Below are 26321 nucleotides of genomic sequence, written 5' to 3' on the forward strand. Positions count from 1 at the left end.
GGAGGGTCGGACGAGCTAAGGAAGGGCGGCTGCACTCAGAAGGCGGAGGAGGAGCTCCAAGCCACGTTGGTGGACTCGTCGGCGACAAGCGAGCGCGGACCTGCGCGTGGACACGCCAGCACTTGTCTGCGGGGAAACCCGACGTCTTCCGGAAGGGATGCGGGGAGGAGCTCCTCCCTGGCGAGGACTTCCTCCCACAGGCGCGCTGTCCTCCGGCCGACGGGCCGGGGGGCTGCCCTCCGCAGGCCTGAGGCTGGAGGTTCATCCCAGCTGGCCAGCGACACGGGGGTAACGTTAGCCAGGGTTTTACAGAAGAGCTGGACCTCACCTTTCAACGGGGTTTGTTTTTTTTTTTTTTGGTTGGGGGTTGGAGTGGAGGTTTGCTTGTTTCTCGGTGTTCTCAAAGGAGGCTATAAATCAGTCAGGAGTCTGCACTAACTCCCACACCAGGCTGGCCGAGGGCGGAGCGGAGGGGCCTGGAGGCGGGGCCGGGCCTGGGGGAGTGAGAATCAGACGAAATGCAAGAACGTGGCAGCTGCGAGGGCAGAGAGGAACCAGGGCCTCCCCCCCCACCCCGCCTTTTTTTTAAACCTTATGGCCTAAATGTAAATTGATTTTGGATAAATTTGGACAGGAAAAGAAACACCATTTTTTAAAAGTAGGTTGAAGCAGTGATTTTTAAAACAAAGAAAGCAGAACTAGAACATCTTAAATTTTTAATCCTTTCTTTACAGGTTACCTAGACCACTTCTGATTAAGAAAACTGTAGAAAGTTAGTAACTGCCACAAGCGGACGCCAGGCGGTGGCACGCGTCAATTTTCCAGAGTCCTGCTTTGCGGGGTGTCTGAATGCACTGCTCGGGGCCTCTGCTCACACTCGCTGGAATCCATCGCGGCAGATTTTAGTCCACAGGTCGCTTTTCCCCATATTTCTTTGTAAATTCTTCAGCATTCTTACAGAATTTTTTACGGTCCTTAGAGTATTCTTCGGCTAGGTCAGCCCGGAGCGGGTGCTCCGGCTGGGGGTCGTTCACCAGTGCTATGAGGGACTGGATGACTGCCAAGAGAAGGACAGGGCACCGCCGGTTAGAGGCTCCCACTCGGCACCCGAGCGCCTCCCAGGCCAAGAGGCTGGCTATCCGCTCGGCCAGAACTCCAACCACCAGCACTCAACCCAGCGCTCCCCTGCGTTGAGGAGAGACTGAAGGAGGAGAGCGGCCAGTGCCATGGCGAGGGTTGACCACACTGCACAGCGAGATACCGCTTCCCCCCCTCCTCCTCCAGGCAGCCTTCCTGTACTGACACCCCGGGGAGCCCAGTCGCCAGGCACTTCCACCCTCCTCTCTCACACAGGTGAAGCCGCCCCAGGGCAGGGACCAGACAGTGTGCCCAGCACTGGACTTGGTTCACGATGCATGGCAGGCCTGCCGGTGTGAATGGTAAGCCCCCCCAGAAGAGCCCTAGGAGCTCCTGAGTGGCTGAGAAAGGGCCCTCTGACCACCTATCTGACCACAGGGAGGCTGCGGCCCCCAGCAGCACTGAATGTCCACTCCAGAGGTGGAGGCCCTCGCACGGCTCAGGGTGGCCCCCACAATGCTCCCCCGAGGGCAGCCAGGACCTTGACAGGACCCCACTAGGGGGCACAGGGGAACCGCACACCGACGCGGAAACCTGACTCTCCTGTCCCCGCCATCCTGCTGCTATGCTGCGATACGTTCACACAGAGATCAGCTCCCAACGGAATCAATTTCACTCACCACCCAGCACAGCCTGCGCTCTGCTGCAGGTACATGCCAGAACTAGGCTCTGCAGAGGAAACCTGCTCTTATATCCCCTTATCTGGCGCCACTGCCGCCCCCTTTCTGTATGATTCAGGTTTGCCTTGTTTCTGGATTTTTCTCCCATTTTTGCTCCATTTTTAATGCTCCTTTACTTTCTTTTTAAAAACTGAGATATAGTTCACCATGCCAAAAACTAAACTCTCTAAAAACCGGACAATGTAGTTGCTTTCAGCATATTCACAAAACCATGTCAGACCACTGCTCACCTCACGAAGGCCTCCGTCACACCCACAAGCGCAGCCCTCTCAGCAGTGATCCCCTCCTGGCCCCCCAGCACCCCCCACAATGGATCTCCTTTCCGGCCCCCCTCCCTCTGCCATGTCTCGTCGCCTGCAGCCGTCAGCTATCTGCTACAGAGCCGCTGGGACCGCTGCGGTACAGTGACTGCAAGTGGCCAGCTGAGCACAGACAGCCCACAGCATGGGGGTGATAAACTGCAGTCGCCCTGAGCCACAAGCTCCGCAGACACTAATGCAGGGCAGTCATGGAACAGAGACGTGGGGACACGCTGCTGAGGTGGCGAGGAGGAGGGCAAGGCCACGCCAGGACCGTCTGGGGAGAAACCCTGCCTCCCACTGCAGAGCAGCGCTCCCACTGCCACCGCGCAGAGAGCAGCACCCTGTGTCGGACGGCAGTCTTCTCTTCATGCCCCAAGGCAACAAGTACAGAAGAGCGCGACGTCTCTTCGGTTACCCGACTGTCTGGAACAAGTGCCCACAACCTGCACAAGCAGAGCGTGCTGTCTGCGCACCAAGACCTCCTCTGCAAACAGGCCCCTGGCTGCCATGGACGACCGGGGCGGCCTGTCCTGGGCGGGGTGCACAGTGGGGTGCCTACCCCGGGTGCCAGGTGAGGGAGGAGACCGGAAACTCTCTGTGGTCCGGCCACCTGAGCAAACGCAGCTGCCGGCATCCGCACAGAGCTGAGTCTGTGCAGGAAAAGCCAGGCCTGGCCTCACACGAGGACACGGACTTCGTCTGTACAGAGGTCAGCGTGCGCAGACCAAGTGCCGAGTCCCCTAGGGACGCCTCCCTTGACTCTGCTCTGCCACTCAGCTGTGGGAGCCTGGTTGACGCCTTTCATGGGGACCTCGTCCAGCGAGTTTTGCTGTGGGAAAGGCTTTTAAACCCATCTTCCAATGGTTCCACTGGAAAATGATTATATCGGTCACCAAAGAAAATAAACACGCCTGTAGGCTGTCAGCTTCCAGACTCACCCACTCTCCAGACTCTAAAACCATGTAAGTGGCTCAGGCAGTCACTTTTAAGAGAGCCACCAAAAACAGGAGGCGAGCACTGCAAAACAAAGTCACAGAGCTGAAAACAAAAACCAGGGACTCCCCGGCACCCCAGCGGGCAAGAGCCTGCCTGCCCATGCAGGGGACACAGGTCTGAGCGCTGGCCCAAGAACACCCCACGTGCCACGGGGCCACGAAGCCTGTGCGCCTCAGCTACGGAGCGTGTGCTCCGGGGCCAAGCTCTGCAGAGGAGAGGCCACCGCACTGGAGGAAGCCCGCCCGCAGCAGCGCAGACCCAGCACAGACAGAAGAGACAGAAGGAAGCTAAACATGGACCCAAGTAAAGAGCCGTCACTCGCAGGGGACAAAGGGGGGTGGCCACAATCCCGAACCAAGTGCTTCCCCAGAAACACGAGCACGCATGGGCACTGGCCCCAAGGCACACAGAACTCGGGCCTGCTGAGGCCAGCACGCGCTTCCACATGGGCACACGCCTCAAGCCAGGCCAGGCCCTCCCACCGCGCCCCTCGAGCCAGCGTCCTGCGGCCTGCCTCACGCCTCTGGCTCACGCCCTCTCCTTAGGCCATGAGCCCCCAGCACCCTCCCTTCCGCCTTCCAGCCTGAGCCCACGTGTGACCCGCTGGGAGGCCGCTCCCCCTCCAGGCAGCCCCCAGTCCTTCACGAACACTCCCGGCGACAGGGTCGCACCCTGCCTGCCCCAGGTGCGCTGGGCTGTTCTGCCCGCGCACCCAGGAGCCTCCTTGCGGGCTGCAGCTGAGTGGAGATGCGTCATGCCCGTGGGACATTGGGAAGCACAGCCTCCAAGGACACGGGGTTGGCACTGCAGGTCTCTCCGGGCTCCGAGCCCCCTGGAGTCAGAGGGGCCCCAGGAGGCGTAAGGGGCAGACGCCTTACCTTGGTCGGTTTTGGTTGCTGGCTTCCAGTTTTCAGCACTAATTACCGGCAGACACACCTGCCCCTTCTCGTCGATGTTCGGGTGGTAGATCTTCGTTTTGAACGTGATCTTCGGTGGTTTGAAGGGGTACTCTGCTGGAAAGTTGATTTCGATTCTGAAGGCCCCCTTATCATAGGGAGGGTTGTCCTGCAGAGAAAGGAGACCAGCGTGAGCCTGCCACTGAGACAGGACAGCTCCAAGGGTTTCACCTTGAAAACGCTTCATTTGATTCAAGAGGTTATATCAACTAAAGCCTCATCACCACCAAGGAAATGATAAGTAATATTCGTAGAGCAGGGTGCCTGAGATGGACACCCTGGTCTTTCTACATTTTTTAAAAAATAAGACTTTTTTTTTCAGTAGCTGTAGCTTTATTGCAAAACTGAGAGGAAGACACAAAATTCTTCCACACACACAGCCTCCCCAAGCACCAACACCCCCATGTCACGACTGAGTGGCCGACACACCCTCACCCACAGCCCACACCCTGCAGACGGCTCGTGACGGTGCTGGATGCTGCAGGCGCCTTACACCCTCTGCCTGGAATCACAGAGCCAGGAGCCTTTTCAGACTGCTTCTTTCAGTAATGAGCATTTAAGGTTCTTCCATGGCTTGTCAGAGCACTTCTTTTTGACGCTCAGTTTTATTCCACTCTCCTTCATGGATCACAGCCTTGTCATGGCGAAAGGGCTCGAATAACTCAATGACGCTGAGCCATGCCACGCAGGGCCACAGGAGACAGACGGGTTACAGTGGAGAGTTCTGACAGAAGGCGGTCCATGCGGAGGAGGATATCGCAAACTACTCCAGTGTTCCTGTCTGGAGAGCACCATGGACAGCATGAAAAGGCAAAAAGATACGACACTGGAAGATGAGCCCCCCAGGTTGCAAGGTGTCCAATATGCTCCTGCGGAGGGCAGTGACTAACAGCTCCAGAAAGAAGGACGCGCAGGGGCCGAGGTGGGAACGGCGCTCAGCCGTGGACGTGTCTGTTGGTAAAGGAAGGTAAACCTTGATGCCGTAAAGAACAAATACTGCAGAAGAACTTGGGACATCAGGTCCGTGAACCAAGGTAAACTGGATGTGGAAAAGCAGGAGATGGCAAGACCGAATGTTAACATCTCAGGAATCAGTGAACTCAAGTGGATGGAATGGGCGAATTTAATTCAGATGACCATTTTATCTACTACTGTGGGTAAGAATCCCATAGAAGAAATGGAGTACCCCTCCTAGTCAACATGAGTCTGAAGCACGGTACCTGGGTGCGATCTCTAAAATGACAGAATGACCTTGGTTTGTTTCTAAGGCAAACCATTCATTATCACAGTGATCCAAGTCTGTGCCCCAACCGCTGAGGCTGAAGAAACTGAAATTAGACAGTTCTATACGAGACCTTTTAGAACCAACACCAAAAAAGACGTCCTTTTCATCACAGGGGATTGGAATGCAATAATAGGAACTCCAGAGACACTCAGAAGGAGACTCTTGAGAGTCCCTTGGACTGCAAGGAGATCCAACCAGTCCATCCTAAAGGAAATCAACCCTGAATATTCATTGGAAGGACTGATACTGAAGCTGAAACTCCAATGCTTTGGCCACCTGATGCGAAGAGCTGACTCATTTGAAAAGACCCTGATGCTGGGAAAGATTGAGGCAAGAGGAGACGGGGACGACAGAGGAGGAGATGGCTGGATGGCATCACTGGTTCAACGGACGTGGATTTGAACAAACTGGGAGACAGAAGAGGAGAGAAGCCTGGCATGCTGCAGTCCATGGAGTCACAGAGTTGGACACAACTTAGCGGCTGAACAACGATTATTCCATTGTCTGGATGCACACCAGTCAGCACGCTCGTGGTCAAGGGACCGCAAGCCTATGCCCGCTCAAACGGAGGGTCACACTTGCTCTCTAGGACCCAGCCTCCAGAGCTACTAATGTCAGAGAAATGCATGTCTTTGGGAGAGAACGTGGGGTGTGGGTGGGCTCAGGCTTCCTGCACGCACACACTCTGCTGCTGGCATCACCCCTCCCCTGCCATGGCACCCGGCCCTCACTGCTGGCCAGCAGGCACTGCTGCTCTGGGAGCAGCAACTGCTCTGGGAAGCCGTGAGGTCGAGGTCAAGGTCACCGGCCGTGTTCTCAAGGCAGGAGAAGCCTTCTCTGTTAGTCTGGGTGATACCTGAGTGCAGGGACCCAAGGCGTCCCCAGAACCAGCCTCGCGTTTGCTAACGGAACGGCTAAGCTGTCCGTTTCTTCTCTTGACCCTGCGATCATCAACACCAGTTTTCGTATTATTCTTTTGAACATGGCCAAAAATGTCCTCCATCAAACACTGATTTAACGTGCCTGGAACACAAGGCCTCCAGAACCAGGCTGGAGTCTGCTCCACAGAAGAGAAAAGAGCGTCAGCCACCAGCCACAGCGTGCGGGGGCGAAGCGCGCGGGTGCCTGAGGACCCCAGGGCGACTCGCAGGAGGAGCCCCGTGTACCGTCAGCACGCGGGAGTAAAACAGCTTCTCGTTCGGAGAGAGACTGACCACACAGCTTTCAAAAACGAAACTACGACCAAGTAGTCAGCCAGGTTACAGTGGGCGAGGCACTCGGGCAGACGATTCTCCAAAACGGATACAGACACGGGCAACAGGCTCAGGGAGAGAGGTTCCTCATTCCCTCATGAAAAAGCCCACGAAACCGCAGCAAGAGGGGCTCCCGGGTCCCACGCTGCCACTGGGCTCCCAACGCCGGCGGCGCGACCCCTGCTCGGGGAGCTGAGAGCCCACGTTCTGTGTGGCAAGGCCAGAAAATACACAAAACCAAACACCACAGTGAGACACCACTTCACACCTACTAGGAGGGCTGTAAACGAGACCGACAACAGCAAGCCGTAGTCAGGAGGTGGAAAAACGGAATGCTTACGTGCAGCTGTCGGGGTGTCGACGGAACGGCCGCTGTGGAAACAGCCTGCACCGGTCAAAGCATGAGACACGGCCAGCATGGGGCCCCGCAACCCCACCCCAGGCCAGCACCTGGAGATGAAGGCACGCGCCCCCAGGAAACCCCGCTTGTGCGTGTTCACAGCGGCCTCGCTCGCGATGCCCAGACGGCGCAGACAAGCAAGCGCCTCTCAGGCAGGGATGGGCGAGCGGGCGCCGACGCCACCGTCGCAGCAGGGCCACGCGGCACGCGCGGCGGAGTCTGCACACAGGCTCCAGCAGGGAGAGGCCGCGTGGCAGACAAAGCTCACGGGTGCACACACGCAGGAACGAGCACAGACAGCTCAGTGCCCGGGGCGGGGGCGACGCTGGCGGGACACTTCTCTGAGGATAACGAAACCCGTTCTGCCCTTGCGGCAGAGGAGGCACGCCGGAGGCCACAGACCCCACACTGCACACGGGCGAGATGCGTGGTCTCTGCCTCTCGGTGAAACCGCGGGGGAGGAAGCAGGCTGACTCAGGAGCAGGGCTCCGGCAGAGGGCAGGGCTGTCCCTCCTGGAGAGGCTGAGAAGCGCCCGAGGTCGTCCCACGGACAGAGGTGGCTGCTGGCATCTCGTGAACAAGAGAAACCGACCACGCTGCACAGACAGCCCACCTGCACACACCAAGACGTAGTCTGCAGCGCGCCGCGAGAGCCAGAGACTCAACAGCTCACAGACTGTGCAACGCAAGGCCAAGGGCAGGAAACGCGGGGACAGATACAGGCCTCTCCGCCTGAACCAGAACTCGCCGAGACGCCGCCCCCGCCAGTCACGGAGCAGAAGTCAGCCTGGGAGGAGCCGCGCGGCGGCTGCCCAGTCACAGCGCCCGTCTCCACGCTGCCAGCAGCCCCGTTTTGTTTCTGTCCACCCGGCTCCCTCACCGTGAACTGGGGCTGAGTCCTGACTGGTCCACACACGTTCCGTCCAATACGGTGGCCGCCAGCCCAGTGACCACTGTGTACTTGAAACAGGGCTCTCCCGGAGGTACACTGTGAGCACAGAATAGCACCTGGGATTCAGAGACTTTGGGCAAAACAAGAATGCAAACTATTCCATTAATAATTATGCACACTGCCTCTACAGAGAAGGTTCACAGCCACTTGCCGATGCCTGCGTCACCGCCTGAGCTCCGCCTCCTGTCAGATCAGATCCTAATAAACGTAAAGTGCTTCAACCATCCCCAAACCACCCCCACCTGTGAACACCTGTCTCCCACCAAACCCGGCGCCACAAAGGCTGGAGACGCCACAACTCAGTACTTGGTAGCTCTGGCCAGGGCACTCGGGCGAGAAAAGGAAATAGAGCATCCTCACTGGAGAGGGGGAAATGGACCACCTTGGTCGGGACCTGGCCTGATCGTACACACACGGAAAACTAAAGATGAGTCACACACAAACCGTCAGAAACCAAAGCAACACGCGAACGCCACCCACATTTCTGTCCACGAACAACCATCGACGGAACCCAAAACGGAGTTGCCACTGGGAAGATGAAAATACCCAAGGTGTGCTTAAGCAAGGAGGCTGTTACAGACTCAATGCTGGTGCCCCCCACCCCGCCCAGGTGCTCACACGGGTGCCCTCACCCACAGCGTGCGGAGAGTAAAGAGGCAACTAAGGCTCAACAGTGTCACAGGGTGGAGTCCGGGGCTGACGACATCCGTGTCCTCAACGAAGAGAGCTCCTGCGGCTTCCCTGGAGGTCCGGAGGTCAGGACAGGCTGCTTTCACTGCTGAGGCCCCAAGCTCAATCCCTGGTCCTGCAGGCGACGTGGTCAAAAGGGAAGAGAGCGCGCGCCTGCTCTGCCCCCAAGCGCTGAGACAAGGAAGCCCGAGGACACGAGGGCCCTGCCAGCCCCCCGGGACTCTGGCCTCCGGAGCGGTGAGAAAACTGCAATCTGGGCTTTTGTGTGACCCAGCCTACGGTTTTGTTTTTACATCCTGAGCTGAAAAATACAGAGGTGTGAAGCCTGTACACTGGGGATTACGAAGCACTGCTGAAAGAAGAGAAAACCTAACTAAGTGGAAAGACGTCCTGGGTTCACAGACTACGAGACTTACTGTAGATGGTAATGCTATCGCCATCCACGATAACAGACAGTAACAGTAAAGCGATCTGAAAATTCAATACGATCCTCTCAAAACCTCAGTTTTTTCCCGCAAACGGAAGAACCCTTCCCGAAAATCCCACAGGACCTCGAGGTGCGTCACCGAACCAAAGCTGGTCTGTGAGCCGGCGCTCGGCAGAGCCCGTCTGCTGACACGGGCTCACGTGAAGGGACGCACAGGAGCCACGCAAGCAGTCAGGGCGGCGCCGGCTCACAGCTCAGGAGAGAGCCGGCAAACCCGGGGGGCCCAGGCTATGCACCCGGCTCGGGCGGGGTCCTCGCTGGCGAAGGTGAGGCGACAGGTGTGGTCCCAAGGCTCAAGGCTACCGATCCTTAGGCGTCAGCAGGCGGCCTGCTCACGGCCACCAAGTAGCTCCTTCCTTCCACTGGGTTTTAGGGTCTGAAAAACAACTCAGGAATCGTGCATCAGACACTCGGAGCTAGGGACTTCAGGGAGGAGTGAGAGCGGAGTCACGGAGGGGGCTGCCGGCAAGGCCCCACAGGGTCCTGCTCAGGCGCACAGGAGCCCGCACCCGCCAAAACCATCTTGAGAAAGATCAACACGGGAGAGCTCACGCCTCCTGATTTCAAAACCTCATACAAAGCTACAGTACGCAAAACAGTGTGGTCCTGGCGTGAGGACAGACACCCAGACCAGCAGAGCTGAGTCCAGGAGTGAACCCTCCCAAGTGCGCGCGCTCCTCTGCTCCTACCAGGTCACAGCTCATTCACAGCGCCGTCAGCTCGTGACTCACCGTCAGCACGGTGCTGCCTTAGTTTCTGCTGCACAAGAGAGTGAGTCGGGTGCACACACACACACACCAACTTTTTCCTACGACTCTTCCCCAGGTAGGTCGCTGGACAGGACTGAGTAGTTCCCTGCAGCACAGTGGGTCCTTGATAGTAATCCAGCTCTATTAACTTTTGACAAGGACACCAAGATCATTCAGTGGGAAAGAGCAGTCTTTTTGACAAATAGCCCTAAAAAAACTAGATATCCACAGACAGAAAGGATGAAGTTGGACCTTTATCCCTACACCATTTAAAAACAAAAAGGATCAATGACCTAAATTTGAGAGTTAAGACTGTAAGAATTCTCAGAAGAGAACAAAAGTCAAACCTGCATGACCCTGGGTTGGCAATAGTTTCTTGAATATGACACAGGCAGCAAAAGAAAAGATAGACGAAATGGCCTTCATGAATATTAAACATTTTGTGCACCAAAGGACATAATCAAGGGACTAAAAAGAAAACCAACTGAATGGTAGAAAATATCTGCAAATTACAAGTCTGATGAGGGTTTAATATAAAGAACTCCTACAACTAGAAGACAGAGAGACAAACGTGTGTAGCAGCTTTATTCAGAATTGCCAAGATGCCTTCAGGGGCGAATGGATAAACAAACTGTGCGCGTTCCAACAACAGAATATTGTTTGGCATTAAAGAGAAACGGACTATCCAATCACACGGATGAGTCTGACGCGCACACCACTCAGGGAGAGACGACAACCTGAGGACCTGCTTTCCTAGTCCAACTGCAGGAGGCTCTCAAAGCGGGCGGACGAGGGGCCAGCTCAGAGCACAGTGCCAGCGGCGGCCGGAGCCGTGGGTGCGGGTGAAGGGCGGGGGCAGCGAGGCTGCTCTGTGTGGCGCCCCATGGCTGACACGCGGTGCCCCAGCAGCACACGCACAGCATGTGAAGCTGAGCAGGACCCCACACGGCCCTTCACGTGACTGTGGTGCCCACGCACGCTCCTCGGGTGTAGCTCCGAGGTACTAGCTAACATCCAAAACAGAACTGCCATGAGACACTGCTGCTGCTGAGTCGCTCAGTCGTGTCTGACTCTGTGCGACCCCACAGACGGCAGCCCACCAGGCTCCACCATCCCTGGGATTCTCCAGGCAAGAGTACTGGAGTGGGGTGCCATTGCCTTCTCCACCCATGAGACGCTAGCTGACTTCTACTTGAATGGTGATAAGATAAAAAAGTGGGGGGCTGATCACTGTGGGTTAGGGGGATCACTGTGGATTAGGGGGATCACTGTGGGTAAGGTGAGGGACCACTGTGGATAAGGGGGAGATAACTGGATTAGGGGGGATGACTGTGCATAAAGGGGTAACTGGATAAGGAGCGGCGGGGAAGCTAGAAGCCCTGCACTCTGGTGGTGGGACTGTGAGGCGGTGCAGCCACCATGGAAATCAGTGTGGCAGCTTCTCAAAGACAAACCCAGAGCCATCACGTGACCCAGCCGCTCCTCGTATTTCCCAAAGCCCTGAAGACGGGGACTCAAGCAGACACCTGCACGCCGACGCGCACAGCAGCATCACCACGACGGCCAAAGAGGCAAACGAGCCCGTCCACCAGCGGGCGGACGGATGCACACAAGGCTCAGTACACGTGTGACAGAAGCCGACTCATCCATAAAAGTGGTGTTCTTATACAGAGTACAAAGCAGATGAACCTTCAAAAAATTCTAAGTGAAATAAGCCAGATAAAAAAACAACAAGTTTTATACAACTCATTTATATGAACTATCAAACTCACAGACACAGAAAGCAGATTAGAAAGTACCAGGGCTGGGCTGAAGAGCGGAGCACTACTACTTCACGGCTGCAGAATTTATTTCAGTGTGGGCTCTGGAAGTGCAGTGACGATGGCCGCAAAACAGCCCGACTGTAATTGACGTCACTGATCGCTCAGTTACAGGCTGAACTGACAAACTGCATTACGTAAATTCTATCACAATGAAAACACCAGTGAACCAACATCTACTAGTTTTTTAATAGAGAAACTTTGAGCACTTCCCTGGTGCTCTAGTGGTTAAGATTCTGCCTGCCACTGCAGGAGACGTGGGTTCAATCCCTGGCCCAGGAAGAGCCACATGCCGCAGAGCGACTGAGCTCCCTCCCGCACCACAGCTACGTGGGCTTCCCTGGTGGCTTGGTGATCAGGAACTCGCCTGCCAAGGCAGCAGACGCGGGTTCAACCCTTGGGTTGGGAAGATTCCTGGAGAAGGCAACGGTGACCCGCTCCAGTATCCTAGCCCGGGACACCATGGAGAGAGGAGCCCAGGATGAGCAGCAAGGCAGCGTGAGCAGCTCTGGCCGTGGCCTCAGTCTCTGGGCGCAGCTGCCCCGGGGGGGAAGCCCAGACCACCAGGACCCCACCAGCCACCCCACCCGGTGCTCAACGAGGCATCAACCCCCGCCCCCCGGCTCTGCCAGTGCAGCCCCAGGGACGCCTGCCGGACCACCACTGACCCTCAGAGCCGCCGTTGAGCTCCTGGGATAGAAGGCCTGGCCCGGCCACTCAAACCCTCCCTGTCCACTCCCTGCACTTTTCACAAGGCCCAGCCCATCGGTAGAGGACAAACGCCACGCGCCGGTGGTGGCGGCCACCTTCTGCTTGGCACGTCACGGGGCCCCAGAGTGGGCGGGGCTGGGCACAAGCAGGTTGGACGTGGCCGGCCTACCGCTCCCTGCGTGCACGGGCACCACACAGCATCCCTCCCCGTAGCTTCCCAAACGATGGCAGAGATAAACTGCACCCCCAGAGCTGCTCCAGCTGCAGGGACCTTACAGAAGCGTGGCCCACAGCCAGCGCCAAGGGGCCGGCGCCTCTGGCCAGCATGCCCCCTGCTCAGCTCTGGCAGAGCGGCCCCTCTGCCCCCAAGGAGAGATTTCAGGCGCAGGGGGTGGGGTGGGGGCAGAAGAACAGGAAGGCAGGGGCACTGGCCCGAGGGTCCCAGTTCAGAGCCCACTGGGGACACGGAAGGCACACCACGTCCCAGCGAGACCGCCTCCAGCAAGGAGGCTGAACAGAGGCCGAGACTCGACCCCCACGTCCAGCAAGAACCCGGGACCCAACTCTGGAAGAGGCAGGGCCGGCGCGCGCGTGCTCAGTGGCTCAGTCGTGTCTGACTCGCGCGACCCCGTGGACTGCAGCCCGCCAGGCTCCTCTGTCTGTGGAATTTCCGAGGCAAGAATACTGGAATGGGTTGCCATTCCCTTCCCCAGGGGATCTCCCCGACCCAGGGATTGCACCCTCGTGCCTGCACTGCCAGGCTGGTACTTCACTGCTGAACAGAAGCAGGATCCCTAAGAGACAAAACGCAGAGAGAGACTGGACGGGCTGAGGGCAAGCGCAGGAGAGGGCTGAGGGCCTGGGGCTGAGGCCAGACACCTCCGGCGGGCGCTGTGGGAAGCTGGGGTCCCCGCTGGAGTCTTTGAGGGACGCATCTCTGCAGGGGGAGTTAGGAAGGGCTGCAGAAAGAGGGGCCGCTGAACCCAGAGGGCAGGGAGGCCACAGGAGGCCACGGCGCAGAGGCTGCGCGTGTGCAGAGGCTGCGCGTGCACAGAGGCGGCTGGGTGACAGGGAGCTGGACGCGGGGCAGAGCCAGGGCGGGAGCCCAGGGACACTAGGACGGATGCGGGGCAGGGGCTGAGGCAGCAGGAGGCGCGGGCGGGGCGGGGGAGGGGGGTGTGCCGGGAGGAAACCAGGACGCGGGCGCACAGAGGACCGGAGACAGACGCACGGCCGGACAGGAGCGCAGACAGAGGACCAGACGGGATCCGCCGGCCCGCCCGAGAGGCGGCGGCGGCTGGTCTGCACTGGGTGTGCGGTCTGCACACACGGCCTTTCCCGGGCCTGGGAGGCGCCCGTCGGCCCTGCGCCCGGCCCCGTCTGGGCTGCTGGAGGGGAGCTGTCCAGTACTCACGGGAACAATGAGCCCTTGCCAAGTCAGCAAATTAGCTTCATCGACCTGGATGTTACGGAAGTTTTTCATCCCACACTTGCGGATTTCTTCAAGCTCCTGTTGGTTGACAAAGCACAGAGGGATGTCAAACGGGGGAAGGCACTGCGGGTGAGCCCCTCCCGACTTCCTCAAACCAGACGAGCGCTGACGCCCCCTCGAGGTGTTGCGGAGCACCGCTGGACCACCCTGGCCTGGGAGAGACCCCGGAGCGGCAGCCCCAACCCACGCCCCAGCCCAAGGTGCCCCACCTCGGTGAAGCCCAGCCCCGGGGCACTCCCTCCCTGTGGACTGCCCCCGAGAGGCAGGGCACAGAGCGGGCACGGACCCAGGCCGTGCTGCCCACGCGCTCAGGTGAGGGGGCAGGACGAGGTGCCAACAAGCCCAGGGTGTTCCCACCATCAGCAGGGGTGCAGCTTCTCTCCACAGGCCACGCAGCTGGGGCGCCAGGGCCCAGGCGCAGCAGGGGCAGCTCCCTGAGCCTGGCCTCCTGGGTGGCCCACGAGGGCAGGGAGGGTCTGTGGTCATGCAGACGTGCCCCATCCCAGTGACCGCACGGTCCTGTCCCGTCTGGCTGAGAGCCGGCTGGCACTTGGTTCTCCCCAGGGCACTAGCCTGACGGCCCCCGCTGCCCCCGATGGCTCGGGCGACCAACTGACAGGCATTACTACCCGAGTCAGCCACCGCCCACCCACATCCCCGCCAGCCCTGACCCGGCTTGCATCCACCACAGAGCAGCCTCCTCTGCAAGCCCGCAGCCAGGCCTGCCTCCTCCACGGGGCCCATGGCCCTGGAAGCCCCTCCAAGCCAGCCCCCTCCTCGGCACCCACACGCCCACTGCACGGCTGGTGCACAGGGCGCCCTGGGGATCTGTGGCGGGATGGGGGGAGGAGCCGGCGTCAGGTCTCGGCCGGTGGTGGTGGTGGGGTGCCCGGCATGGTCAGGTCGACTGTCAGGACGAGCAGGACAGCGTGTCACGTGAACACGCAGAGGTGGCAGCGGGAACCCCAAGGGACCACATGACCTCAGCTGGTCCTCGACTCACAGGAAAGGCTCCCTGGGGTCCAGGGCCTGGGCAGACTCGGGGGGGGCAGGGACTCTCCCCCGCACCCCGCTCTCCGCACGAAGTTCCAGGCTCGTGACCCAAGGGGGAGCAGTGCTGGGGAGCCCTTTCTGTGCGCTCAGCTTCTGCTCCTGCTCAAGACACGGAGTCAGAGCCTCAGCGAGGGGCAGGAGATGCCACGTCCCTTAAGGGTGCATCCTAGCGAGCTAAACAAAAGTTTTAAACCAAACGAGGGACTTCCTGGCGGCCGAGCTGTTAAGACGCTGCACTTTCGTTGCCAAGGGCCTAGGTTTGATCCCTGGTCAGAGAGTGAAGATCCCACTAACCACATGGCCAAAAAACAGAAGATGACGGAAAGAAACGACAACGGAGGACGGATTCCATGAATTTTAAAATAACCTACACGTACGCATTACAGCTTCAGAAGCCCACACACTAGCAACGTGAGGTGCGGGAAATAAGCACAAGCAGGGGAATGAGGGATCCCACCACCGCACGGCCGGGACAAGGCCCCTGCGCGAGGAGTGGGAGGACAAGCAGGCGCGGGCGCCCAGCTCTGGCATCAAGACACGGGCGCGGGACGGGCACCCCCCGCCCCGGCCCAGGAGGAGACGACAAGGCCATGTCCGCAGGGCCGGGCCTCGGGAAGGCGGAGCACGCTTCCGGATGAACCCGTCACCTCGCTGTCAAGTCAGGCTCACCAAAGATGAGGAGTCAAGCGCCTTTGCATCATTCTAACCAACGAGAAGTGGGCACGAGACAGAAGTGAGAGATGAGGAGACAGACCAGCCAGCCCAGGGCTTTCTCAACAGGGTGGCGGTTGCACCCTGACCGTGACACCGCCCGCCCAGCCCTCCCCGCCCCGCTGCTGAGACCCACAGACAGCTCGCGCCAGCACACTCGCAGAAAGCCCCAAGTTGCACAAGACCGAAGCACAGACGAGAAGTGTCCCTCTCCGAAGGCCAGTCACACCTCCACCCAGAACCAGCCAAGGCTGGCTCAAGGCGCCAGAGAAGAGACGGGGTCGCCTCAAGGCCTGGCAGCCCCGCCGGAGCGGCCGCACCCCGTAACTGAGGACAGGGAACGGGGAGTGAGCGACGGGCAGGAGACCACGGCAGCTCAGAGCCGGGGCTGCCGACAGACGCAGGAGCAGGGCCCCGCGAAGGAGAGCCGGGGGCGAGCGGAGTGCAGGAGCACGGGGCTGATGGCCGTGCCCACCAAGCTCTGCCTCGGCCCTGCTGGGAGCGGAGCGGCCAGGGCCAGCTGCTGAGAGGCCCCCAAAGGAGCCGGGGATGCCAGCCCAGGGGCAGGGGCTTCCCCGGCAGGAGGGCAGAGGGCTGCACCCCACAGGGCCCCAAGGGGACCGCTGCCCGGCGGAGTCTCTGCGCTGACCGCCTCTGCCCCCGCCCCCCCCAGAGGTGTGCACATGGTGTGCCCGGCCAGGCACATGGCTCAAGGCCTCCCTGATCGACTCACAGGGGACAGCCTGCCTGGGGACCACCCCGCCTTCCCACAGGGAAGGGCCCAAGGCCCAGACCACCACAGGCCTTTACAGCCCTGGAAGCGAGCTCCCCGAGCAGAGGCATTGCCTGGAGAGCAGCAGCCACACAGCAGGCCCCGAGCGCACCCCGAGCGTGCCCATGGAGGGTGCATGCCAGCCCCCAGCCACGCCCCCAACACCGCTGCACACGGAACAGGGCTTTCCTGACTCGGCGGGTGGCCGCTTCCACACGCTGTCCAAGCAGCAGGCAGAGTGGAGGACCGCGGTGCCTGCCCTGTCATGTCTGGAGACGGCGGGGCCCTGCAGAGAGCTACAAGAGACACTGGGGGGCGTTCCACTGCCCTTGAACCCTGTCCCCCCACACACACTGTTCCATGTAACAGGACACGGACGTGACGCGTGTTGGTGTGGAGAGCTCTGGCGAACCTTCAGCCAGCGCTCAGGGCCTGAGATGAAAAACGCAGGTGTCCACAGCTGTTACGCAGAGCTTCCACAAGTGACCTGATCCGATTCAAAAGACGACACAGGAAGGGGGGCCTGCCCACAGCACATCGCACTCCCCTCCCGAGCACCCCAACGAGGGCAGAGGAGGCGGGATGCCAGGCAGGATGGGGCCTCCGTGTGGGGCTCACTCCCGCCCGCCTGAGAAGAGCGGCCTCCAAACCTCTAGACCCCACGCAGGTAGGCGGGTTTATTGACCGAGAGGCTGGGGAGGCCCAGCCACAGACAGACCTCGTGCGGGACAAGGCCTGGATGAGAGCCTGCGCCGGAGCCGCCAGCCTGCGGACGGCCCATCACAGAGCTGTGGGTGAGGGTGAAGGGGGTCCCCCTGCCCCGGTCAGGATCGCAGGGGGCTGGCAGCCCTGGAATGACACCTTCCAGGACTCACAAGAGACTCGAGTTCCAAGACGACAGAGGCAGGGACACACAAGGCCTGCTCTGGAGCCGTCCCTGCGCGGGAGGGCGCCCGTCGAGGGATCACCGTGCCAGCAATGTTCCGAGGCCCCTGCCATCCAGGCCGAAAGAAACCGGCAGGCAGAGCCTGACGTTCGAGGGAAAGGCACAGGAGGCCTATCCACCGCCAGCCAGCAACTCGTGGGACGGCCATCATCCGGAAGGGCTCCCCCTCTCTGCCAGACGGTGTCAGGGGGACCGACTCTGACAGGCACTTTCCCAGCTCGCATGCGACCTGGGACAATGACACCCCACTGAGACCCTAATGTAATTCAGCGCGCCGGGAATCCAGCACAAGGCCCCAGGACGAGAGCCTCTGATTTCAGGGACTGCTCGCCGAGGGGGCAGGACCACCCCCCGGTGAGCGGACAGCACGGTGCCAGCCACGGCACACTCAGTTACCACCACGAACACCACGCTCAGCGCCGGTCCAGACTCTGGGAGCTGGTTCTGCCAACCTTCTGGAGAAATCAGGACCCCAGAGCTCAGGCAGGACACGGGCGAGCCGGAGGCAGACGGAGAGCTGAACCAGGTCCGGGGCTGGGCCACCGTGCGCTGAGCGGGGAGCACACAGGATGCGGCGGGGGCGCTGGGGGAGGCTCAGGCGGCCCCCTCGCCCGGCCCCCCGCATGGCAGCCCCAGGACGCGCGTCTCTCTCACCTGCGCGGCGGCGGGCCTGGCACCCCAGGACGGGACGGGGTGTGAAGCTTGCGGTGGGTCATCTGGAAGGTCCTTTCCTGTGCAGAGCTTCCCAAAAACGGCCACGGCCGGGTGGGGGCGTGCGGATGTCTACCAGCCGTCTCAGGACGGGCTCAGGGGCCATCGGACACCAGCCCGAGAGGGTGTGGGTGCCCCCACGCGACAGGGCCGCCCACACGAGCACCAGCTCTGACGCCAGTCATGGCTCTAGCCGTGCGCACCCACCCAGCAGGGCCGTCCCACAGCATCTCAGGCCGTTGCTGAGCTCGCTGGTGAGAAGCAGCAACAAGGTCTGGCAAGATGGTGGAGCACGGAAGCCTCCAACCAGATACAGGCCGAGAGCGGTTCAACAGCACACCCCACCGCCCCCGACCCAGACGAAGCCTCCCCTCTGTCCCATCTGTCCTCAAGAGCCCACGGCACAGTGTGGGCAGTGGGAGACCTGCAGAGCAGGGAGGGCCTGACTGGCACCCCCGTGGGCACCAGCCCGTGGGTGCTGGCCAGGCCTTGGCCTCCCACCTGCTGGGGCCCCGCAGCTCTGGAGGCTGGAGATGGTGGCCAGGGCTGGGGAGGAGACCAGAAGCTCAGGGTCCTTGCCAGGACCGCCTGCCCAGCTCAGCAGCCTCACTGACTCTCGAACTCAGGGCAGGAAGAGAACACCCAGGTGAGTCTAAGAGGCCCGTTCTGAACTCGAGAGCTGCCTAAGTCTGCTGCAAAAAGTAAACATCTTCAAACAAAGACGATCGCACGACTATCTCAGGAAACCCCTCGCTAACCTAGCCCTAATGGACAGGTGACTTCGAGAGATGGGAGGGCAGGTATGCGGGAAGAGGGTCGGCCTGTCTTCTGGGCCCCGACCCACGACCCCAGGGGCAGCACCCCCCTCCACACACCACCCCCCAGGCTGCGGTCTTCGAGCCCGCACTGACACCCACACAGGAACGTGCCAGGTGTGTCTCTGAGACCTCGCTGTTCAGTGACTCACTGTGTCTTCACACAGGTGACGTCGCCAGCGCCCAGAGGGATCCAGCAACTCGCTTGGGCTCCCTGAACTGAGACGCGACGCTCCAGGACACGCTCCAGAACCGAGCTGTGCACCACCCTGCAGTGTCCTCCACTCAGCAGCTCGGCCCTGAATGAGCCCCATCGCTCCCTTCTCAGGGCCGAGGGCTGGGCTCACCGGAGCCCAAGGAGGACCAGGCCAGACAGGACACACGAGCAGACAGAGCCCTCACCAGCAAGCGCCCGCTTCTGGACGCGGCACCAGGGCTGGCAGGCCCTCAGCTAAAAGGCATGACGTCTCTGCCACCCTTCCTGAGACCCACCCTCGAAGCGCTGTGACAGAAGCTGGTTCCATCAGCAGCCCAGCCAGCGCGGGGGTTCAACCAAGGGTAATCCCGGCCAGTGCCCAGCGTCTCACAAAGCGCTGCACAGGTCGTCCCTTATGCCCAGGGAGGGGGCTGTGCGAGGTAAGCGGCATGAGGCCGGGCTCCTCCGTCTGCTCTGAAGGACGGAAGCTCCTCACCGCCAGCAGCTGCCCCGCCAGTGGCCAGCGCCCTGCTCGGAGCCGGGGCCAGAGCAAGCTCAGGCCTCCTCCCGCCAGAGGGATCCTGCCCTGCTCCCCACTCCTCAGCGGGCGGGCATCCGGGATCTCTGCTCTAGGCTGGGCCATCCCCGTCCTCCAGCTCCAGAGGGCACAGCCTAGAGGGGGACCCTCCCGACCCCACGGAGCTGAGTCTCTGAGGACCAGGAGGCACCCTCGTGCACAGAGACCAGCTGTGCTGGCCGTGAGTTCACAGGCCCCGGGGAGTCCAGGACGGGCGGGCAGGGACGAGGGGCTGCTGAGCCAAGCCTGGAAGGAACAAGCCAGGAACAGGCGCAGCTCCTAGGAGCGGTGTGAGTGCGTCTCTCTGCGCGCTGCCACTCACGGATGGCGTGGGACCAAGGCGGCTGGGGAGGAGCACAAAGGGCCCACTGAGCGATCCCAAGCAGGTGTCCGCCACGGCCGCGGCCGCTCACACATGGGCACAGCGGCGGGCCGCGGAGAAGCCCGACGGGAGAGGGACATAAAGGCCCGCTTCAGCAGCAGCTGGCAAGGGGCTCCTCGCGGGGGAAGGGGCGAGGCGGGAGCCTCAGGTCCTCCCTTGGCACCGTGGCAGACAAGCAGCCCATTAACTAAGGGCAGACGGGCCGGGGCCCAGGGGCGCAGAGCAGAGCAGGCAGGGGGCGGTCCACAAACCCTGCACGGAGACCTCTCTCTCGAGGCGGGGGGAGGAACAGGGTTGGGGGGACGACAGACAGAGTCCAGGCCCGGAAGGATGGCGTCAGGGTTCTCCAAGCTTTAATTCCCGAGTTACTGTTGTGTCAAAGAAGAGAGAAGTACCTCTTGAACACTTAGTGATCCTTTCCAAGAGTGAGAACGCTCCCCAGTGGCCTGGCATAATGAAACGGAAATCGACAGCCTCTTGATTCAGCGCTGTGACAAGATGAGAAGAGGCCCGCGCACCTCGAGACAAGCGTCTTCGTGCTCGTGTGCACCCCAAGAAAGGCCCCAGTGCCACAGTGATGGCCCGTCCCAGCCTCTCAGTGGAGGAGCGCTCACAGAGAAGGTCATTAGGGGCGGCTGCACCAGTCTGGACTCACCGCCAGGCACGAATTCAGGGTAAAACACGCAGCTCTTTCCTCAAGTCCCCGCAACCCAGGGATTCAGAACACGAACACTGGCACACCACCACCGGGAAAACTCCCCTGCCACACTCCCCCCACCCCAGACGCGTAACCTCGGCGCCCGAGTTCAGTGTTCAGCACGGTTCCAGGGCCCGCACTGTCAGTCAGCAGCCCCCCCACTTGCTCCCATTATGGGCGGAAAGCACGCCGACGTGGAGCTGGGGGTGAGCAGCAGTTAAACAGCACGGAAAGGCCGCCATCCCTCTGAACCCCTCATCACGACAGTTACATCGTAATAGTAACTAGTGCGACGTCACCCCCTTTCAAACCTACACATTTCCCCAGAGAAAAGCCCTTCTGGGAAGACACCCGGCTGAGTGCTGCACTTGAGGCTGAAGTAAAGGCAGACTGCCACCAGTTTCCCTCAGCCACACCTACGGGTTTCACTTTTGTAGCCATTTCCCCTCCCGACTGAAGCCATGGTTACAATCTGGCAGTTGCCATCCATAGGGAATTAGCCGCTTGCAAATTAAAATGTATTTAATGTTTTATTGACACTGTAATTCCTAAAAAGGGTCCTGAAAAAAACGCTAATCCTTTCGGCACTTGCTTTTTAAACTAAAGACTTTATCATGTTCACTTTGCCTAAAATAACTTCTTGGCCTGGCATATGCAAATCACTCTACTTTTAATAATGCATTTTACATTATCTGCAGACAGTCCGCTGTTACAAAGAAGTCTCTGACTCCAAGTGTCTCAGAAAATGGTCTCTGAGGAAACGTGAAGCGCTTTAAGACGTAATCCATTTGACTATTCAACACTGTTTACTTTTCACCACCGGAAATCCCTTTTATTATCCAAGCTGTGTATCGACTGACCTGATTCGGCACTGTTTTTTTTTAACCAGGCCAAAACACTGACTCTCAGAGTCAATGATGAGCATCTTTTAAGGAGCATCCAACACTGAACTGAAAGAATCTCCAGCCACTAGTCAAGAATCCAACGTGCTCCTCAGCACTCCTTGGAGTAAGACGGGAGACTGTGTCGGGAGGGGCATGGAACCTGGCATTTGGAGCCAGGGAGACGCAGCATCTCTCCCTGGACAGCCAGCTAAGCTTCCCAACTACCTCACTACTAAGATGATGACAACGACACACTAACTTTACGAGTTATTGAAAAAATAAGGAAAAACTTACATAAACGATCTAGTACTCAGTAAGTACTTTGAAAACGTTATGTATTTCTTCTCTCCTAAGCTCTAGTTTTCTACAACGCAAAAATAATTGAAAAACCGTTTAACTCCCCTCTCAAACCCCTGGGAGCCCCGAACTGGGTCAACTGGCCTAGACTGAGGGACGCCAGGATGAGCTAGGTCGAGGTCCCTGCCCTGGAGGAGCTCAGAGCCCAGCGGGAAAGGCAAGTCCAACACAACTGTGACAAGCACTCAGAGAGAGAGAACTGCACAGAAAGTGCTGTGGTCACACAAAGGAGGAAACTACTCCTTCCGAGAGGGGACGAGGGCGAGGCCTCGGGGCTGAACCCAGGACTTCCCGGGAAGGGAGGCCAGGCAAGGGGAAGGCTGCCTTTCTCGGGGAGAGCAAGCGGCACGTGCCAAGGACGCCTAAGGGCTGGGGGCTGTGGAGTCAGACTGGGAAGCTCACTCCTTCCCCAGCTAGGAAACTGGAGCAAGCCAGAGACTCCCTGCATCCCATTCTCTCACCTTAAAACTGGGAATAACGAGGAGGATTACACACAAGCCTGAGAGTGAAGCAGAGAGCAGCGCAAAGTCAAAGCTAAGCAGAAAGGCAGCCACGGTGACGAGGTGCAAGAGTGGCGGGGAAACCAAGGTCCGCTGTGGAGCACAGGGACCTCTGCGCCATGTAAGCGGGCAGCCTGCATGGGAGGGAGTGGGGAAGAAAAGACACACGTATACACATGACGGAGCCCCTGAGCTGTCCCCTGAAACCATCACAACACTGCTAATCACCTACGTGTGTGTGCTCACTCAGTCGTGTCCGACTCTTTGCGACTCCATGGACTGTAGCCTACCAGGCTCCTCTGTCCATGGAATTTTCCAGGCAAGAGTACTGGAGTGGGTTGTCATTTCACCCTCCAGGGGATCTTCCCAACCCAGGGATCGATCCTGAGTCTCCTGCATCTCCTGCATTGATAAGAGGATACTCCGATATTAAAAAAAAAAAAAAGAGTGGTAGGGAATCAAGCAGCAGGAGGTGTGGCCGAAGGGACTGCTTTTCCAGAAGCCTCAGGGTCTGGCGTGTGGGGAAGCCAGGATTAACTTCCCAAGACAATAAAATCACAGGGGTTAGGACTGTAAGGGGTTGGAGTGAAAGGATTAACTATGTGCTTTAGGAAGAAAAAGAACTTCAGTGACCCAGAAGGCAAGTCAGACAAGGTGAGAACTCAGAGGGGCATCCTGGGAGGTGAGGCCGTGATTCACAGTCATCTCAGTAAGAGCGGAGATGGAGGGACCAACATCAAGACGCCTTTCCAGAAAAGTAACGTCTGAAAGGCATCAAGGAGCGCTAGCCTTTGGGGGGAGTAGTGCAGGGAAATAACCGAGTATCGGTCCTCCCATCCGGATGACTGTGTGGACGGCTGGGTCGCGGACAAGAGAAGGGAAAACAAGGCTGGACTCCGGTGACCGTCCTTTTAAGCCCGGTTCCAATCGAGTCTTAGGAAGTTCAACGACGTCTCTAGCCCTTAGCTGACCAAAGGAAGGAAACGCTCCCGAGGAGCCAGGGCCCGGGGCGGGGTGCTGGGACTCCCAAGCTCCGCGTCTGGCTCTCTGCAGCACGGCTCTGCCCGGGAGGAGCCCCAGTCCTCCACGGTCGCTCAGGAAGCCGGCTCCCGGACCCTGCTCGTTTCCGGCCCGGGGCAGCACCTCCACCGGCAGGGCTACCCGAGGTAAGCTCGGGCTCCGGGGAGGGTTGGCGGGGAACGGCCGGCAGGCGCGCTCCAGAGAGGCCTAGGCCCGCCCGGTGGGGCACCGCCGGCGGTTCCGCACCCGGGCGGCCAGCGAGCGAGAGGGCGCCCCGCCGCCCTCGAGATACAGAGTCGCGGGTTATTTTTGTAAACTTTGGCCGGGTCCGACTCCCTCCGTCATCCCCGCCCCCAAGACAGCACACTCGGCTCCAGAAGGGCCCGGGGCCCGGGGAGACTCGGCGCAGAGACAGGCCCGCCGGCCCGCCGGGCGTCCGCGCCGCCCGGCCTAACTTTCGACCCCCGCCCCGAGCCCGGCGCGCCGCGGCCCAGGGCGGGGCGGCCCCGCGGGCTCGCCGCTCTGGCCCCCGGGGAGCCGCCGCCTCAGCCCGGGAGCCGCCGCGGCCGCCGCGCGGAGAGAGAGCCGGCGGAGCCGGGCGGGGCGGCGCGGCCTGGTACTCCCGCCCGGGGCTGAGGCCTAGCGGCCCGTTAGCCCCCCTCGGCTCGCGGCCCGGGGCGGCGGCCCCACGCGGGGTGGGGGGCGGCGGGCGGCGCCCCGAGGGGCCCGGGCGGCCGCGGGAGGCCCGGCCGCCGCCGCCGCTCGCCCGGCCGCCCGCCGGCCGGCGCCGGAGAATGGCCTTTACCTTCATCAGCCTCCTGCTGGCCGCCATCTTGGCTCTGGTGCTGCTGCTGGCCCAGAATGCATCGCGGCGGCCGGCGCCGGAGCCCCCGCACTTCCTGGAGCGGGGGAGGGGCGGGCGCGGCGCGCGCGCGGCCGCGGCGCCTACGGTGCGCGGGCGCGCGCGGGCGCGCGCGGGGACCCTGCCCGCCCCTCCCCTCACTCCCTCCGCGGGTGCCGGGGGCGGCGGCGCTAGCAGACCGGGTGGAATCAGGCCCTGGCACACAGTAGATGCACAGCGGTCCTGACCGCAGGAGGTGTGCAGAAGCACCGGGATTCTTTCAGACACCGCTCAGCGCCTATGCGATGGGGCGGGTGGGGCAAGAGCCTGGCTGAGCAAACAGCGTTAAGTAACACTCTTGGAAACAGAAGGAAGTGGAGGCCAAGCGTTTACCCCCAAGGTAGTGCGGCCAGCGAGGAGCCGAGCCCGACTCTGTCCCATGCTGGGCGCCGGCCCCAACCCCCCGCCAAGCAACGCAGGGACCCGAAGGGTGGAATGGAGCGGCCTGAGGTCGGAAGGGCGACCCCAGGGTCAGATCAGATGCCTGAGTGTAAGGAGAGTTTTCTGGCTGGAGGACGGAGGATGCGGTAGGGCCGGGGGAGGAGGGGAATCATCCAGCCCGAGGTGATGGCGATTGGGACCCCGGGCGGCAGTGCAGGCCAAGCCCAGGGTGCGCTGCAGATCACGGAGGCCTGGGAAGGAGCTCTTCTCCACGCTAAGAGCAGTGGGTGTCTCACGAGCAGAGGAAAAGGGCCCTGGAGGTGGACAGCTGGAGCACAGCCGATCTCGGCAGGGTCCGGAGAGCCCTGGCTTCACGCCGGGAGGGAGAAGGGAGAAAGCAGATCCTTTGCCTCCCCAGGGCTGGTGCACAGTGGCGCTCCTGCACATTTGACCAGTATGGGACTTCCCTGTGGTCCAGTGGGTAAGACTCTGCACTTCACTGCAGGTTGGATGGGTTGGATCCCTGGTTGGAGAACCAAGATCCTACGTGCAGTGACTAAGAGTTTGTATGCCGAAAGGAAGACGGAAGATACCGTGGTGGGCTGCGACTAAGACCTAGGGCAGTCAAACACAGAAATATTTCTTGAAAAGAGTGACCCCTTCCTCTTCTCCCTCCTCACCACACCCTGGGGAGGCAGCCAGGAAAATGACAGAGGCGTTGGGGGGTTTGGTGAGGTGTGCAGGCTCAGACAGAGGACCGGGGAGGTGCCTGCGGTCTGGGCCTGGTCTCTGCCCACGCTGCCTCGCTCCTTCCCTGGCCCAGCGCCGCCTCATCCACCAGGCAAGTGCCCGTCAGCCCGCAGCACAAGCCATGCCGCCCTGCTTGCAGAGCCTGACCGCCTGCAGTGGGCGGGCTCCTGCCGGTGTCCACGCTCAAGCCTGCCTTTAATGCCCGCAAACACCCTCTGAGGTCACAACTCTTGCGGCCCCACTGACCGAGGGAGAAACTGAGGCTCAAGGGGTCAATCAAGCTCTCCTCAGCCCCCCAGTCACCAAAGGGGTCCCGTCCAAGTCTGCTGCTGGACTGCGAGGGGTGAAGCGAGGTCTGGGAGACACGGTCAAGCCAAAGGGCCCCCCTTTTCCTGCTTTCGCAAACCCCACTGCAGGATCTCTGTGGTTAGCAAATAAGGAGACTAACTTGACGCCTGCCCCCATCCTCTGCCTGGACCAGGCGGGGTGCTCAACCAACATTTGATGAGGGCAAGGGCGAATGCCTGGACCGCAGGTTCTGCCAGGTGTCTGTGGGGGGATGGATCAGGCCTCCTCTGGCTTCCGGCTGCACAGGAAGACGGTGGCTGGGAGGGGCCCAGAACAGAGAGGGATGCAGATGCCGAAGATGGAGGATGGGTCTTTCCTGGCAACAGTGGGAGCTAAGAGTCAAGATGCTGCTGCTCGTGGCCGCGGGGTCCTCAGGAGACAGCGGCTTGGGTATCCCAGTGACGCCCAGG

General features: G+C 60.4%; 1 protein-coding gene across 2 annotated transcripts; it reads right to left on the minus strand.

The window, feature by feature from the left end:
- Window positions 1-699: 699 nt before the first annotated feature.
- On the minus strand, window positions 700-24399 carry UBE2L3 (ubiquitin conjugating enzyme E2 L3). Of its 2 annotated transcripts, XM_086349124.1 has the most exons (4): window positions 24337-24399; window positions 13833-13928; window positions 3994-4180; window positions 700-1057 (listed from the first exon to the last, which is right to left on the minus strand). In XM_086349124.1, exons 1-4 carry the CDS (start codon window positions 24361-24363, stop codon window positions 903-905), a joined length of 465 nt encoding a protein of 154 aa, XP_086205250.1. In that variant the 5' UTR covers window positions 24364-24399; the 3' UTR covers window positions 700-902. The 2 variants fall into 2 exon arrangements, with proteins under 2 accessions (XP_086205250.1, XP_086205251.1); XM_086349125.1 differs by lacking the exon at window positions 13833-13928.
- Between the last annotated feature and the right edge of the window lie 1922 nt (window positions 24400-26321).

Source organism: Bos grunniens, chromosome 17 (assembly GCF_055505025.1).
Source record: "Bos grunniens cultivar Pamir isolate PY7600 chromosome 17, Bosgru_T2T1.0, whole genome shotgun sequence".
Taxonomy (NCBI): domain Eukaryota; kingdom Metazoa; phylum Chordata; class Mammalia; order Artiodactyla; family Bovidae; genus Bos; species Bos grunniens.

What these genes read in the sequence shown, in the direction of transcription:
- UBE2L3 (XM_086349124.1), bottom strand. Translation starts at nt 24,363, where the DNA reads ATGGCGGCCAGCAGGAGGCTGATGAAG. An exon ending in GGCAAGGGCTCATTGTTCCC is followed by an intron (nt 4,181 to 13,832) that starts GTGAGTACTGGA and finishes CTTTCTCTGCAG; the next exon opens with GACAACCCTCCCTATGATAA. An exon ending in AGCAACCAAAACCGACCAAG is followed by an intron (nt 1,058 to 3,993) that starts GTAAGGCGTCTG and finishes TTCTCTTGGCAG; the next exon opens with TCATCCAGTCCCTCATAGCA.